Genomic DNA, 16768 nt, shown 5'->3' on the forward strand with positions numbered 1-16768 from the left:
GCAGGCGGAACCCACGCAGACACGGGGAGAATATGCAAACTTCACACAGACAGTGACCTGGTGCTGGGATCGAGCCTGGGTCCTCAGCACCATAGGCAGCAGTGCTAACCACTGCACCACTGTGCCGCCCTCGGCAATCATCTTTGTCACCTCCTCAAAAAACCTGATCAAGTTAGTGAGGCACGACCTCCTCTTCACAAAACAATGCTGTCTATTGCTAATGTTTCCAAATGGGTATAAATTCTGTCCCTGAGAATTCTCTCCAATAATTTACCTGCTACCCATGTGAGGCTCACCGACTTATAGTTTCCTGGATTATCCATGCTACCTTTCTTAAACAGAGGTACCATATTAGCTATTCTCCAGTCCTCTGGGATATCACCTGCAGCCAATGAGGATACAAAGATGTCAGTCAAGGCCCCAGCAAGATCCTCCCTTGCTTCACTCAGTATTCTGGAGTAAATCCCATCCGGCACAGGAGACTTATCTACCTTAATGTCTTTTAATACACCCAATACGTCCTCAAAGAACAAAGAAAAGTACAGCACAGGAACAGGCCCTTCGGCCCTCCAATCCTGCGCCGACCATGCTGCCCGTCTAAACTAAAATCTTCTACACTTCCGGGGTCCGTATTCCTCTATTCCCATCCTATTCATGTATTTGTCAAGATGCCCCTTAAACATCACTATCGTCCCTGCTTCCACCACCTCCTCCGGCAGCGAGTTCCAGGCACCACTATCCTCTGTGTAAAAAAACTTACCTCGTATATCTCCTCTAAACCTCTCCCCTCACACCTTAAACCTATGACCCCTAATAATTGACCCCTCTACCCCAGGAAAAAGTCTCTGACTATCCACTCTATGCCCCTCCTTTTTGATGTCAACATACCCGTGAGCTGTCTGCCCTTCACGAAGCCTGTTTGATCTTTTGCAACCATCCCTTTGATGTCAACATAACCCAAACTATCCACACACTGTATCCAAGAATCATCTACAAAGTCCTTTTCTTTGGTGAACACTGATGCAAAGTATTCATTTAGTACCTCGTCGATTTCCTCTGGCTCAACACAGAGATTTCCCCCACTGTCCTTAAGTGGTCCAATCCTTTCCCTGGCCATCCTCTTGCTTTTTACATATGAATAAAAAGCTTTGGGATTCATCTTAATCCTACTTGCCAAGGATTTTTCATGACTCCTCGTAGCCCTCCTAATTTCCCACTGAAGTACCTTCCTACTTTTTTATACTCCTTGATAGATCTGTACTTGGTTGATAGATCTGTACTTAGTTAATATATCTTTTGTGTCGCTGCACTATATATCACTCGACAGTACATAAAACTGAGCTTCATGCGTGAAGTAATTTGTAGCTTTATTCAGTCAGTTTAAAATGTCTCTTGATCAGGTCAGTTTGCTTGCAAATACAGAGTTTTTAAAAAAGTTCGTTTTGTCCAAGCAAATACAGATGACTGAGTTGAATTTAATTCACATTACAGTTCTTGATGATTTCTTCAAATCAAAATACACAATACAGAGAGGTTGGCAATAAACAAAATGGTGGCTTTCAGAGCACAAGCACAGGAAATAGTTAAAGAAATGAAGTAAGATGATTCCGGAATGAATTGTTCAAACCGGCACCTAGCTTTAAGGTAATTGCTATCATCAATGTTCTGTCCATTTCTGGCTGTGATTGGGTCATAATAATTATAGTTCATTTCAATTTGATTGAAATGTCTGTCCATCAAACTTTGACATGGTGTGACTGTGATATTTCGTTCCCACCAAACATTATCCGTTGTCATGAAAACTGGACTAGGAACGCTGCCCAGATTTACATACTAACGAATGTGTCCATGCTTCTGTTAGGAGTTTTAATCTAATCATTCTCACGATGCCGGAGTCCGATGCCCCGGAGTCCGATGCCCCGGAGTCCGATGCCCCGGAGTCCGATGCCCCGGAGTCCGATGCCCCGGAGTCCGATGCCCCGGAGTCCGATGCCCCGGAGTCCGATGCCCCGGAGTCCGATGCCCCGGAGTCCGATGCCCCGGAGTCCGATGCCCCGGAGTCCGATGCCCCGGAGTCCGATGCCCCGGTGTCCGATGCCCCGGTGTCCGATGCAGGTGTCCTTGTTGTCGAGATGCTCCAGGGAAGAGTGTAGGGCCAGGGAGATGGTGGGCTGGATTCTCTGCCCCGCCACGCCACTTTTCAGCCTCCACCCGTCGGTGGGATCCTCCGTTATTCTGGCCGGTCAATGGGATTTCCCATTGCGGGGCAGCCCCACGCCGTCAGGAATCCTGCCTGGTGTCTGTTGTGGACTGTTTGTGGCGGTATGTGAATTGCAGTGGATCTAGGCATTCTAGGAGTCTGGAGTTGATGTGCCTCATGACCAACCGCTCAAAGCACTTTATTACGATTGATGTCAAGCCCAACGCACGGTTATTGAGGTTATTCTTTGCCACCGGTATGATGGTGGCCTTGAAGCAGATGGGGACTTCGGAACGGAGTAGGGAAAGGTTGAAGATGTCCGCCAACACATCCGCCAGGTAGTCCGCTAGATCTGAATGCACGACCAGGGACTCTGCCAGGACATGTCGCCTTCTGAGGGCTCATTTTCAAGAAGGCCCATCTGACTTTGGAACCTGTGACTATTTGTGTGCCCGGGGTTACTGGGGCAGTTGACAGCGGTTTGATGGTTTCCTGCTCGAATTGTGCATAGAATACATTGAGTCTGATATTGTCTCTTGGCATCCCTGACTTTGCGGAGGTCTTAACTGGATTTCTTGTACAGGTCAGAGCCGCCTGACTTGAACGCCTCAGACCTGACCTTCAGTAGGGAGTCAATGTCCAGATTGAACTATGGTTTCCAGTTGGGGAATGTACGTACTACTTTCTTTGGCACACAGCCTTCTACACATTTGCTGATAAAGTCTGTGACGGTGGTGGCATACTCGTTTAGGTTGACCGCTGAGTTCGTTAATATGGACCAGTCCACTGACTCCAAGCAGTTACGTAGGAACTCTTCTGTTGCCTCGGACCAGCACTGCACGACCTTCTTAACCGTATTCTCCTGCTTAGGTTTCTGCTTGTATACCAGGAGAAGGAGCACCGTCTTACGGTCTGATTTTCTGAAGTGCAGTCGGGGGATGGATCGGTAGGCGTCCTTGACTTTTGTGCAACAGTGGTCGAGATTGTTGTCGCCCCTGGTGGGTCAGGAGATGTTTTGGTGGAATTTTGGCAGGAACTCTTGAGGTTAGCTTGGTTGAAGTCCCCTGCCACGATGAACAAGTGCTCCGGGTGTTCTGTTTCATTTTTATTTATAGCTGTGTACGATTCGTCCAGCTCCTTCACTTCCGCCCTGGGTGGGATGCCGATCACTGTGATAATTGCTGATGTGAACTCCCATGGAAGGTAGTACGGGCGGCACTTCACAGTCAGGTATTCCAGGTCCGGGGAACAGTAGGACGCCAGGGTCGCCACATCCAAGCGCCAGGATGAGTTGATGTGGAGGCAAACCCCTCCACCCTTTGCTTTGCCTGATGATGCCGTGCAGTCTGTCCGGTGTATTGAGAAGCTGTCGGGTTGTATGGTGCAGTCCGGTGAGGCAGGGGTGAACCATGTCTCTGTGAAACAGAGCACTCAGCCGTCTCTGACTTCCCTCTGATAGGTAAGTCGAGCATTATGTTCGTCCAGCTTGTTTTCGATCACTTCGACGTTTGCCAGGAGTATATTGGGGACAGGAGTCTTGAAACCGAGTTGCTTTTGTCTCGCCTGGAGACTGCCGTGTTTCCCCCGCTTCCTCGGTTGGCGGCTGTTTGTGGATAGTCCCGGGATCCGGTGGAAGAAATCTGACCTTGTGGAAGGTAAGTGGTTGCATCTGGCGGGGTCTAGGGCGCTAGTTTCATTTTTGGGGTTGCATCTGGCAGGGTCCCAGGCACTGGTTACGATTTTTGGGGTTGCCGGGGAGGGGCATGTTTGCCAATCGATCAGATCCCGCCGTTCTGCGAGGACAGGCAGGGGTTTCCCGGGTCAGGTTGGGCAGGATCCTGTGTTCTGTTCCAGCATTGGTGGTCTTGTCGGGCACTCCTGGAGTTGGGCCTTGGAGTAGGCCTGGTCGGGTCGCCAAGTGGATTCTTCCTTCCATCATCTAGTAAGTCGGGTCGTTGGGTGGGTCTCTCCAGGTTACGTCGGGCCAGGACTCGTGGTCGGGGGCTGGATCGGGCGCTCTGACAGATTGCGTCAGTTCTCAGTCCGAGTCGTACGCTCTGAGGGCTGGGTCATGTCCTACTTGAGGTCGGGATCCGACTTTCGGTTTGGGCCACTTCAACTTCCAGGTCAGATCGTTGGAGGAGTCCTTCCGGGTCAAGTCATCTCATCCACGTGCCTCTTGAGGATTTTCAAACCTGCAAGAAAATATAAAACAGAAAGTTTAGTGATAGTGTTAGTTTTAGTTTTAGGAGATGACTATAGTTGTAGGAGATGTAGGAAGAGGATCTGTGTGAGAGAGCTACGGTGCTATCTTGCTTGTAGGATGCTTCCAGCCCAGTGTGTTTTCTTTAAATAATTTTGGAAAACCAGGGGAAAAATTTCATAATTTCTATTGAATAGGAGATTCACCAGGACGTTGCCTGGGCTGGAGAATTTCAGCTGTGAAGAGAGGCTGGTTAGGTTGGCGTGATGTTCCTTCGAGCAGAGAAGGGTGTGGGGAATCTCATTGAGGTATACAATATAATGAGGGATATAGATTGGGGGCCGGTTTAGCTCACTTGGCTGGACAGCTGGTTTGTGATGCGAGACCAACAGCACAGGTTCAATCCCCATAGCGGCTGAGGTTACTCATGAAGGCCTCACCTTCCCAACTTGCCCCTCGCTTGAGGTGCGGTGATCCTCGGGTTATATCACCACCAATTGCTCTTCCCCTCAAAGGGGAAAGCAGCCTATCGTCACCTGGGCCTTTGACAACTTGACTGGATAGGAAGAAACATTTCCCCTTAGTAGAGGGAATAACTAGGGGGCATAGTTAAGATTTTTCACCCAGCGGGGTGGTGGAAATTGGAAGCCACTGCCTGAAAGGATGGTAGATGTGGGAACCCTCAACACTTGAGAAGCATTTAGATGAGCACTTGAAACACCATTGCATGAAAGGCTCTGGACCAAGTGCTGGAAAATGGGATCAGGATAGGTGTTTGCTGGCTGGCACAGACATGATGGGCCAAAAGGCCTCTTTCTGTGCTGCAAAACATTATAACTATGAATTAATTATTCTCTCGAGTTTTATATTAAACACGTACTCTAAATGGTAAAACTGGTCTTTCCCAGCATGACACCAGTTCACAGTGAATTGATAGCCTGTTTTACACTCCACCCGATTGTCTTTTCCATTGCCCTCTCAGTGCCTACGAAGGTGGGGGAGGTGGGTGGAGGGAGGAAATTAGACATATTGTCTGCCCCTGGTCGCTATCCTATGTCCCTGCTGAAAATAGAGGGTGTGTGACAGTCAATTAAGGAAAAAGAAAGGACTTGTATCTGATCCCCAGCAGACTGGCACTCACTGTGGAAGTGTCTCTAACTGAGAAATCAGCCCCTTCAGCAAAAGAGGAGAGGGAGTTGGAGGAAATCATGTTCCTTTTTCTGTTTTACAGAAGGATTGCACCGTACTACACCAGAGAATACAGAGGGGATAGACAGCACAGATAGATCCTGACCATCACCCAAGGAACAACTACACAACTGTGGGAAAATATCCTGTGCCATCACAGCATTGCTCAATACAGAGCAGTTTGGGCAGTGAAACCGGTTGGGCCTGGAGAGCGTTGACACATCATCAGATCTGAAACTGGTCAGTGTTGTGGAACCTTCCATCAGAACCAACCTTTCTGAAGGTTCGGCTGTGGGTGATCAGTCAGGGTGAGGCTGGGAAGAAGTGTGAGTGGGCTCCAAGTGTGGTGAGAGCTTCAATCATTCATCAAGTCTTATGAACCACTGACTCATTCTTACAGGAGAGAGGCTGTTCAAGTGTGAGGTCTCTGAGGAGGGTTCCACAGGCTCCTAAGATCACCGACCACGCAAGATGCATTTGTAGCAACCACTTTTAACACAGACAGCAACATGGATGAGGTACCCTTCAAATGTGAGGTGCATAATGAAGCTTTTGAGACACCTTCCAGTCCCCTGATACATCAGAGGATTCACACAGGTGTAAAACTATTCAGATGTAACGTGTGTGAGGCAGCATTCCATAATTCCACCAGTCTGCTGAGACACCAGAGGATTCACACAGGAGAGAAGCCATTCCCTTGTGAAATTTGCGGCAAAGCATTCTCTGATTCCTCAGCACTTTGCGGACACCGACGCATTCACACGGGTGAAAAACCATTCACGTGTGAGGTGTGCTGCAAATCATTTTCGCAGTCATCACACCTCCGTGCCCACCAACGCACTCACACAGGGGAGAAACCGTTCACATGCAACGTGTGTGGCAAATCATTCTCTCAATTATCGTATCTCCGTGTCCACCAACGTATTCACACCGGGGAGAAACCATTCATGTGTGAGGTTTGTGACAAAGCATTCTCTGATTACTCAGCCCTCTGCAGACACCGACGCATTCACACAGGCGAGAAACCATTCACTTGCAAGGTGTGCGAAAAAGCATTCCTGCGGTTATCGAACCTCCGTGTCCATCAACGCGTTCACACAGGAGAGAGACCGTTCACATGCAACATGTGTGGCAAATCATTCTCACAATTATCGGATCTCCGTGTCCACCAACGTATTCACACCGGGGAAAAACCATTCACATGTGAGATTTGCGACAAAGCATTCTCTAATTCCTCAGCACTCGGCGATCATCGACGCATTCACACGGGCGAGAAACCATTCGCGTGCAAGGTGTGCGAAAAAACATTCCTGTGGTCATCGAAACTCCGTGTCCATCAGCGTGTTCACACAGGAGAGAGACCATTCATGTGTATCGTGTGTGGCAAGTCATTCTCACAATTATCAGATCTCCGTGTTCATCAACGTGTTCATACAGGGGAGAGACCGTTCACATGCAACGTGTGTGGCAAATCATTCTCACAATTATCGGATCTATGTGTCCACCAACGTATTCACACTGGGGAGAAACCATTCGCATGTGGGATTTGCAACAAAGCATTTTCCAATTCCTCAGCCCTCTGCGAACACCGACGCATTCACACGGGTGAGAAACCATTCGCATGCAAGGTGTGTGACAAAACATTCCTGCGGGCATCGAACCTCCGTGTCCATCAACGTGTTCACACAGGGGAGAGACCGTTCACATGCAGCCTGTGTGGCAAATCATTCTCACAATTATCGGATCTCCGTGTCCACCAACGTATTCACACCGGGGAGAAACCATTCACGTGTGAGGTGTGTGACAAAGCATTCTCAGATTCCTCAGCCCTCCGCGGACACCGACGCATTCACACGGGTGATAAACCATTCGCGTGCAAGGAGTGCGAAAAAACATTCCTGCGTTCATCGGACCTCCGTGTCCATCAATGCATTCACACCGGGGAGAAACCATTCACGTGTGATGTGTGTGACAAATCATTCACACAGTCATCGAACCTCCGGGTACACCACCGCATTCACACAGGGAAGAAACCATTCCAGTGTCAAGTGTGTACCAAATCATTCTCACAATTATCAAAGCTCCTGGTTCATCAGAGGATTCACACGGGGGAGAAACCATTCACGTGCGAGGTCTGTGACAAATCATTCTCGCAGTCATCGACTCTCCGGGGACACCACCGCATTCACACGGGTGAGAAACCATTCACATGTGAGGTGTGTGGCAAATCATTCCACCGGTCGACAGAGCTCCGTGACCACCACCGCACTCACACAGGGGAGAAACCATTCACATGTGAGGTGTGTGACAAATCATTCTCCCGGTCAACGGATCTCCATGCCCACTACCAAATTCACACAGGGGAGAAACCATTCACGTGTGAGGTGTGTGACAAAGCCTTCAGACAGTTAGCTCATCTCCGGATCCATCAGCGGATTCACACAGGGGAGAAACCATTCAAGTGCGAATTGTGCGGCAAATCATTCTCGCAGTCATCAAGCCTCCGTAGACACCAACGTATACACACAGGGGAGAAACCATTTACGTGCAAGGTGTGTGGCAAATCGTTCTCACAGTCTCAGATCCTCCGTGCCCACCAACGTATTCACATGGAGGTAACCATCCAACTATGAGTTAACTGGCCCAGCTTCACACAATTTTCAAACCTCCTGGTCCATCAAATTGTTCGCACAGGGGAGAAACATTTGAAATGACGGTAGCAAGGTGGCATAGTGGTTAGCACTGCTGCCTACGGCGCTGAGGACCCGGGTTCGAGCCCAGCTCCAAGTCACTGTCTGTGTGGAGTTTACACATTCTCCCCGTATCTGCGTGGGTTTCATCCCCACAACCCAAAGATGTGCAGGTTAGGTGGATTGGCCACACTAAACGTTCTCTACTCTAAATTTAAAAATAAAAGAAACATTGTGTGGTGTGCAACAAATTATCCTTCCAGTCATCTATACTCCTGCTCCACACAGGGCCATAACTATTCCTTGGAAGGTTTGCATTAAAGCTTTCTTGACTTCTGTGCTGTAAGGTATCAATATAACTTCTGTAATAAATCCTTCACACAGCTGTTGAACCTCCTGGAGCATCGGTGCTCCTACATGGCTTAGCCAAATTCTTTAAAGATTACATGTGAAAAGTGTGTGTACGGACAGACAAAATTGTAACTGGCTGAAAGAACAAAGGGTTTTGTTCAGGTGTGATCATTTTCTTTCTGGTGTGACAAATGCTGGATTTTAGGAATATTGGTTTCTAAATTTTGGGACAATTTTCGGAATAAAAGTGTGGGGCTGTTGTGTGATTGACTGCCGTGGTTATATATTTTTTAATGATTTTGTTTCGCTTTTAGGTTTCAGCAGGTGAAATTGACCAAAGGAATGTGTTTTGGCTGGGGAAGTCCCTGGGGAGTTAATGTGCTTTTGCAGCCTGCAGCGATCATTTGTTTTTCAGCTTGGGGTGATGAAGTCATTGCTCGATGGAGCCCAGAAAGGCAGAGAGGCAGTTTTAGTTTTGGAGAAGCTTTGGGAGAGAGAGGAGCTGAATTCTGATCTGGCTGAAACTGAGTCCACAATTCTCTCACCACAGGACAGTTATAAAAGAGTAACAATCTGTACATCTTATCTGGGAACAAGGAAGAAACTGAAACATGCCAGGTGAAACAGCTTTTTGAAGATATTCAGCCAGAGTCTGAAGAGGTTCTAACCAGACCCAAATTTGTTTCATAAAGCACGTTAATCTAAGCTATTCTCATTGAAGATGGATTCAGAGCTGTATGGTTCTTTTGTTGTTTAATGGGGAATTGAGTAGTAGTGTTAAGGAGTAATTGTAAGCTGTTCTCTGGGTGTGAAGTTAAAAAGATTAATACTGTATTCATAATAAGTTTTGTTTTAGAACTTTTTAAAGGGGTTTAAGGGCAGCACGGTAGCATTGTGGATAGCACAATTGCTTCACAGCTCCAGGGTCCCAGGTTCGATTCCGGCTTGGATCACTGTCTGTGCGGAGTCTGCACATCCTCCCCGTGTGTGCGTGGGTTTCTTCCGGGTGCTCCGGTTTCCTCCCACAGTCCAAAAGATGTGCAGGTTAGATGGATTGGCCATGATAAATTGCCCTTAGTGTCCAAAATTGCCCTTAGTGTTGGGTGGGGTTACTGGGTTATGGGGATAGGGTGGAGGTGTTGACCTTGGGTAGGGTGCTCTTTCCAAGAGCCGGTGCAGACTCGATGGGCCGAATGGCCTCCTTCTGCACTGTAAATTCTATGATTCTATGAACTGTCAATGCCCTATTTTTTCATGTAATCACCCTTGGAGCAAATCATTCTTTCTGCACAGTCTTACAAATAAACTACAATATTGGGGTTTCACTCCAGTATCCTAGCCACTGTTGCGGTCTGGTCTGAGATCGTAATAAAATTGGGTTTTCTTTACTGGGATCTTAAGTATCATTTCTTGTTTGGCTTGGGTTTTTTGAACTTAAAGACAGTGAGTGTGTGTGTGTGTGTGTGGAACAATTGCACTCATTCAGGTTTTGAAATTTAAATAGGGAGTTCTTTCAGTCACTCAGATTTTCCTTGGGGTGGAAGAGATTCATCGAGGTGGGAGACGCAAAACATTTGGGTTTGGCGGAGAAACTGCAGTAAACTTTATCAAAAGCAGTGAGAAAGGTAGAGATAATACAAGCCATAGCTCAATATTTAAATTTGCCTGAGACACAGCCTGAATCATTAGAATTCGCTCGAATTCAATTAAAAATAGAACTGAAGAAATTGGAAATGGAGGAAAAGGAGAGATTGGCAATAGCAGAAGAAAAGGAGAGGACTTTCAAAAGAATTTGGAAAGGAGGAAAATTGAGGTAGAAATTGAAAAATTAGCAAAGGAAGAAAGGGATAAGGAAAGAGAGAAATTCAATTCGGAAAATGGCACTACAAGGAGATCATCAACTTAAAGGTTGGCGTTAAAGGCAGAAGCTGAGGCAGGTCAGGAGGAAGAAGAAATACTTAAGAAGAAGCTTAGTAGGGATATATTTAAATACATTCAAGCATTTCCAGGATTTGAGATGTGGGAGCCTTTTTCATTTCATTTGAGAAAGTAGCGAAACAATTGAATTGGCCAAAGACACTGTGGGTAGTGTTGGTTCAAACAAAGTCGGTAGGTAGAGGTCGTGAAGTATTTGCATCACAATCAGTGGAGGTATCTAGGGATTTTGATGAAGTGGGAAAAACCATGTGAATAACAATAGTCTTTATTGTCACAAGTAGGCTTACATTAACACTGCAATGAAGTTACTGTGAAAAGCCCCTAGTCGCCACATTCCGGCGCCTGTTCGGGTAGACAGAGGGAGAATTCAGAATGTCCAAATGACCTAACAGCACATCTTGGACTATGGACTACCAAAAGAAATCCAACCAAATCAGGGATCCAATTTTATGTTGGAATTATTCAAGGAAGTTGTGGATGGCTGAGGAATAAAGCAATTTAACTCAACTACATATCATCCAAATCACAAGAGGCATTGGAAAGGTGGCATCTAACTTTAAAGACCATGTTGAGGGTCTGCAGTTAGAATTATCCAGAGGAAGGGCAGCACGGTGGTGCAGTACTTGCTGCCTCAGGGCGCCGAGGTCCCAGGTTCGATCCCGGACCTGCGTCACTGTCCGTGTGGAGTTTGCACATTCTCCCCATGTTTGCGTGGGTTTCACCCCCACTACCCTAAGATGTGCAGAGTAGGTGGATTGGCCACGCTAAATTGCCCCTTAATTAGAACAAATTAATTGGGTACTCTAAAATTATTTCTTTTAAAAAGAATTATCCAGAGGATTGGATACTATTGGATACTGTACTATTTGCAATTAGGGATGCACTAATGAATCGAGAGGCTACTTAAATTGATGAAAGAGAAATGGTGAGTCAGCGGTCAAAGATTATTACATTGTCAGACTATGTGACAAATGTTAGGGAAAGATTTACCAGCGCTGGTGTGTTGGCTAGGAAACATTTAAAATTGTCACAACAGGTAATGAAAAAAGAGGCGGATAAGAAAAACATTTGTAGATTTGTTGGTGGGGAGAAAGTACTTATTTTATTACTAATGGTCGGTGAACCATTAAAAGCAATATTTAGTGGACTTGATCAAATTGAAAGAAAATTGAGCAAGGCCAATTATTTGATAAGAACAGACTCAGAGTGGGTCTTGTTAATATGGTCAAAAGGTATTTTGGTAGAGAAGGAAAAGAGGAAGTAGTTGTCATTTTAGCTCGGGGAGAAGAGATCAATCCAGATGATTCTGAATTTGAAAGTCCTCAAATTAAATTCAATAATGAGGACGTATTTAAAATTTGGGATAAATTATTGAGTTACCTTCCGGAGGAAAATCAAAATGACCTAAAAGAGTTATCACAGTCACACAGAGCTGTATGAGGGAATAAATTGGAAGTACAAAGTAATTATGCATGATGTACATATAGGAAATGTTATTCGCACTAAACAACATCCATGCAGGCTCAATCTACTAAAGTTCGCACAGATACAGAAGGCGATTGAAAACATGAACTCATCAAAGTGAATTGCAGCGATTGGAGCTCACCGATAGTCATGGTCCCAAAAAACAAATGGAACACAATGATTGTGTGTGGACTATCGAACGGTCAATGCAGTTACAAACTCAGATTTGTACCTCATTCCTCATTTGGAAAACTTGTAAAGGTGGGACAAGCATATTTGATTACCAAACTTGACTTACTTAAAGGATATTGGCAAATATCTTTATCAGACAGGGTTAAGGAAGTTTTTTTTGGTGACAATAAATGGTCTATCAATTTAAGATATTGCCATTTGGAATGAAGAATGTGCCAGCAACATTCCAAAGATTAACCAACAAGGTTATCTCGGGTCGAAACAATTGTGTAGTGTTTATTGACGATTTTGTGGTGTTCAGTGAAAAATGGAAGGAGCATCTGGCACATTTAAAACAATTATTCGATCGATTTAAAGGAAGCTAGATTGGTGGTAAATTTGGCAAAGAGTAAATTTGCAAAAGCTCCAGTCACCACCTTAGGCCATTCAATTGGACATGGTCAGACAGCTCCACAGAATGTGAAAAGGAAAGCTATTGGAAAATATCCAATACCATCAACTAGAAAAGAAGTTCTGAGATTTCTGGGCATGAGTGGTTTCTACCAGAATTCCGTGCCAAATTTCAGCAGCGTGGTTGCTCCACTGACTGAACTTCTAAATAAACAGAAAAGATTTCAGTGGACAGCAGAATGTCGGGAGGCATTCGATAATCTGAAGACTGTGTTAACCATGGCATCAGTGTTGATGACTCCTAATTATGCCAGGCCATTTGATAAGAACGGCAATTGATGCAAGTGATATGGGTGTTGATGCTGTACTGCTGCAGGAAGGCGACGAAGAAATTAAAAGACCAACTCAACATTCACCAAAAGAAATATTCAACCATCAAGAAGGAGATCTTGAGTTTGATATGAGCGTTACATTTAAACACTGATGCAATTGTATATAGGGACCATAATCCATTAAAATTCTTGGACAAATTTAAAACACAAAACGCAAGACTATTCAGATGGAGTTTATTATTACAACCGTTTAATTAACAAATTCTACATGTGGCAGGAAGAGAAAATGTGATTGCTGATGCCTTATCACGACTGTGAGAAGATTAAATGGACTTTATTCATGTGATGTTTGCCTGTTAACAATTGTAAAAAGATATATCTTGTAGAGTATAAGTTGTGTGTAATCTTAAGCAATGTTTAAAGTTATAATGGTTTTAGAAAATGAAACCATTTGTTTATATTGAGGGTTCATTTTTTTTAACGGGGGAGGTGTGAAGAATACAGGATTTTAGGAATATTGGCTTCTAAATATTGGGACACTTTAAGGGTTAAAGGCTGGGATTAAGGCAACGCAGTGGTTAGCATTGCTGCCTCACGGCGCCAAGGTCCCAGGTTCGATCCCTGCTCTAGGTCACTGTCCATGTGGAGTTTGCACATTCTCCCGTGTTTGCATGGATTTCATCCCCACAATCCAAAGATGTGCCGGGTAGGTGGATTGGTCACGCTAAATTGCCCCTTTATTGGAAAGAATGAATTGGGTACTCTAAATTTTTTAAAAACTGCTGAGGTTAGTGTGTCTGACTGCAGTGTTGAGGTACTATGATGTCAATGATGAAGTCACCCTGCAGTGAGATGCCAGTAAAACAGGACTTTGAGCAACCCTCTTGCAGCAAGGACAACCAGTTGTGTTTGTATCCGGAACATTAACGCAAACTGAATAATGCTATGCACAGATTGAGAAATAGTGCCTGGATATTGTTTTTGCTTGTGAACGTTTCAACCAGTACCTGTTTGGGACAGAGAAAGTGATTATAGAGTCTGACTGAAAGCCACTTTAAAGCATCTTTTCTCCAACTGCTTCCATCTGCTCTAAATAGTTTTCAAAGGATGTGATTTCATTTTCAGAGATATGAATCACTTTAAAGATTACATGTGCAAAGTGTGGGTCAGGACAGACAAAATTGCAACAGACAAAAAGAACCTGGGCGAGATTCTCCGTCAGCCGACAACAAAATCGGGAAAGGCGATTGGGCAGAGAAACAGACGTGAAGGCAAAATGCCCGCCAGAATGCCATGCTCTGGTGCGGCGTCAGTGCGTTTTACTCCGCACGTACAGGAAAAGCCGGTCGCATATCATGAGCAGACCTGACCCGGGGCCTCCGTGATACTCTGCCTCCACCAGGGGGAATTATTGACGGCGTGTTTCACTTGTGGTTTCAAAAATTGGGAAACAGGAGCCATGGCTGATGAGGGACAGAGAGTGGAGGCAGGAATGCAGAGGCACGACCGTGGGCTGGTGGTCCTGCCATTGACGTGGCTTGCTGAGCAGGGGGAGCAGCGAGGGGTGACCAGGGGATGGGCCTAGGAATCGGGGTGACCCCCACCCTGCACGGGACCGGGATGCCCAGTGATGGACTGCCACTGAAGTCCATGTGACACCGATCCGGAGGCCACAGACTGATGTGGAGATCCACAATGACAACGTCCATGCAGCGACCAGGGGCGTGATCAAGCGGTGCTTTGGCATCCTGAAAGTGCGGTTCAGTTGCATGCGCCACTCTGGAGGGACCCTCCAGTATAGTGCTAGGAGGGTCTCCCACATCGTGATGGCCTGCGGAATCCTCCACAACATCGTGCAACAGTGGGGTGACATGCTGGAGGAGGAGGATGAACGCCAGGCCTCTTCCGATGAAAGGATGTGTGGGAGGCCAAGGATGGGCAGGACATGGGGACGGGCAGGTACTGGAGGCGCACAGTTTGTGCGCCATGGCTGACGCGCCGGGGATGCTCTAATTGCCTCCAGGTTCAGCGACTAGGGAGCATGGCCATTGGCACAGACACCCTCCCCTCCGCTCCGTGCCATGCCCCGCCAACCATCTTCCATAAACATCCCCAATTGAGCAACCCCGTCCCACACGCCCCTGCTGCCCCCATGTAATTCGTACCTGCCTCACTACGGGGCTTCGGGCCCTGGATTGGCAGTAACAGGAGGTCCAGTCCGGAGCACTTTCCACCGTCCACCTGGGTGATCCCTGCATGTGAGCTGGCCATTCCATCACATGGTCCCATCGAACCTTGTGGTCACGGAGGTGTGGGTGGTGGGGAGGAATGAGGTGGGGGCACTGGGGTGGTGAGCCACTGAACTGGGTCCCTGGTCCACACCCAATGTCTGCCTATCTTCCCTGCCCCAGCGCCCCCTCTACAGCCAGCCCAACACATCCTCACACCCTTCTGATGGAGCAACAAGGCAGGTTGAAACGTTGTGAACATGTGTTTATTGTGACACTGAACATACATTTCCAGGTTTGTGCCTTAGCCCCTGTGGCTATCCTATGTGCTGCATCTGTGCCAACTTAACTGGTGTCTACTAACATTACACCGAGGTGAATCCCCGGACAGTACGACAGGAGTGGAGGCGGCCTGCTGCAATTCCCGCCGTGTGACCTGGGTCCCTTTTGGCAGCTGTCTTCTGGAGCGACCGGGCCTAGATGTCCCCGGCTGCTACTCGGGTGTCCTAGGTAGCGTGGTGCTGCCCCGTTCTGTCCGCTGCCCTACAAATGTGGCAGGAACAGGGGAATGGAGTCCGAGGCGCTGGAGTGTTCTGGCACCTCCCCTGCGGGAGTCAACGGTTCGGGCCCCATCACCACTTCCTCCCTCAGGGTGCCCGATTGCCCCAGGGCTATTCAATGGGACTGGGGTACGAGCAAAGCTAACCCCTGAGGCCCCCCCCCCCCCCGTTACCTGGTGCTACCATTCCTGAAGGCCTGCTCCCATCTCGACCAAGGTGGGCAGCACAGTAGCATTGTGGATAGCACAATTGCTTCACAGCTACAGGGTCCCAGGCTCGATTCCCGGCTTGGGTCACTGTGCGGAGTCTGCACATTCTCCCCGTGTGTGCGTGTGTTTCCTCCGGGTGCTCCGGTTTCCTCCCACAGTCCAAAGATGTGCGGGTAAGGTGGATTGGTCATACTAAATTGCACATAGTGTCCAAAATTGCCCTTAGTGTTGGGTGGGGTTATGGGGATAGTGTGGAGGTGTGGACCTTGGGTAGGGTGCTCTTTCCAAGAGCCGGTGCAGACTCGATGGGCCGAATGGCCTCCTGCACTGCAAATTCTATGTATATGTATGTATGTCTCAACACTCGCAGCCATGGAGCTCAGGGAGTGGACCACCTTCCTCTGGGACTGCACCACATCATGCTGTGACTTAGCCATCAGCCTGTGATTGCGTCACCTCCCTCTGGGTTTGTGCCATGTCAGCCAGTGCCTGGGCAATGCCGCTGATGGCATCAGTCATGGCCCACTGTGAATGGGCCAAGCTGTGAGTGCCGCTGTAATGTCCAGGTGGCCCTGGTACATGCTGCCATCTTGTTAGCTGGGGTGAGTGTGTCTGTAGTGGAATGCTTATATGCGGTTGCAGCTTGTCAGGCTCTCGAATGTCAATTCTGACACCGGCGAATCGGACACCGTTTTCCATTGGAATTGATCGTGTTCTACGTGGAGCCGGTGCTAACCCATTAACGGTTGATGAATTGCTTCGGGAGTGGCGCCAATTTTGCTGTCGTAGAAGTCCACCGATTCTGTCCCGCTGTCAGCACTTA

At 47.3% G+C, this 16768-nt stretch overlaps 1 protein-coding gene and 1 long non-coding RNA gene across 2 annotated transcripts in view; one reads left to right on the forward strand and one right to left on the reverse strand.

Annotated features, from left to right (window-relative positions):
- LOC140389071 (uncharacterized) overlaps positions 1–13294 on the forward strand; it is a 53229-nt gene extending 39935 nt beyond the window's left edge. Inside the window, exons 3-4 of the mRNA XM_072473232.1 lie at positions 1862–2115; positions 6021–13294. Coding sequence (XP_072329333.1) covers positions 1862–2115; positions 6021–8224 — 2458 coding nt within the window. The 3' untranslated portion in view covers positions 8225–13294. The remainder of the gene's footprint in view (positions 1–1861; positions 2116–6020) is intronic.
- On the reverse strand, positions 1351–5835 carry LOC140389232 (uncharacterized). The gene is made up of 2 exons (XR_011934308.1): positions 5545–5835; positions 1351–4395 (listed from the first exon to the last, which is right to left on the reverse strand). It is a non-coding gene; the product is annotated as an uncharacterized lncRNA (long non-coding RNA).
- Positions 13295–16768: the final 3474 nt, after the last annotated feature.

Source organism: Scyliorhinus torazame, chromosome 14, assembly GCF_047496885.1.
Source record: "Scyliorhinus torazame isolate Kashiwa2021f chromosome 14, sScyTor2.1, whole genome shotgun sequence".
Lineage (NCBI taxonomy): Eukaryota > Metazoa > Chordata > Chondrichthyes > Carcharhiniformes > Scyliorhinidae > Scyliorhinus > Scyliorhinus torazame.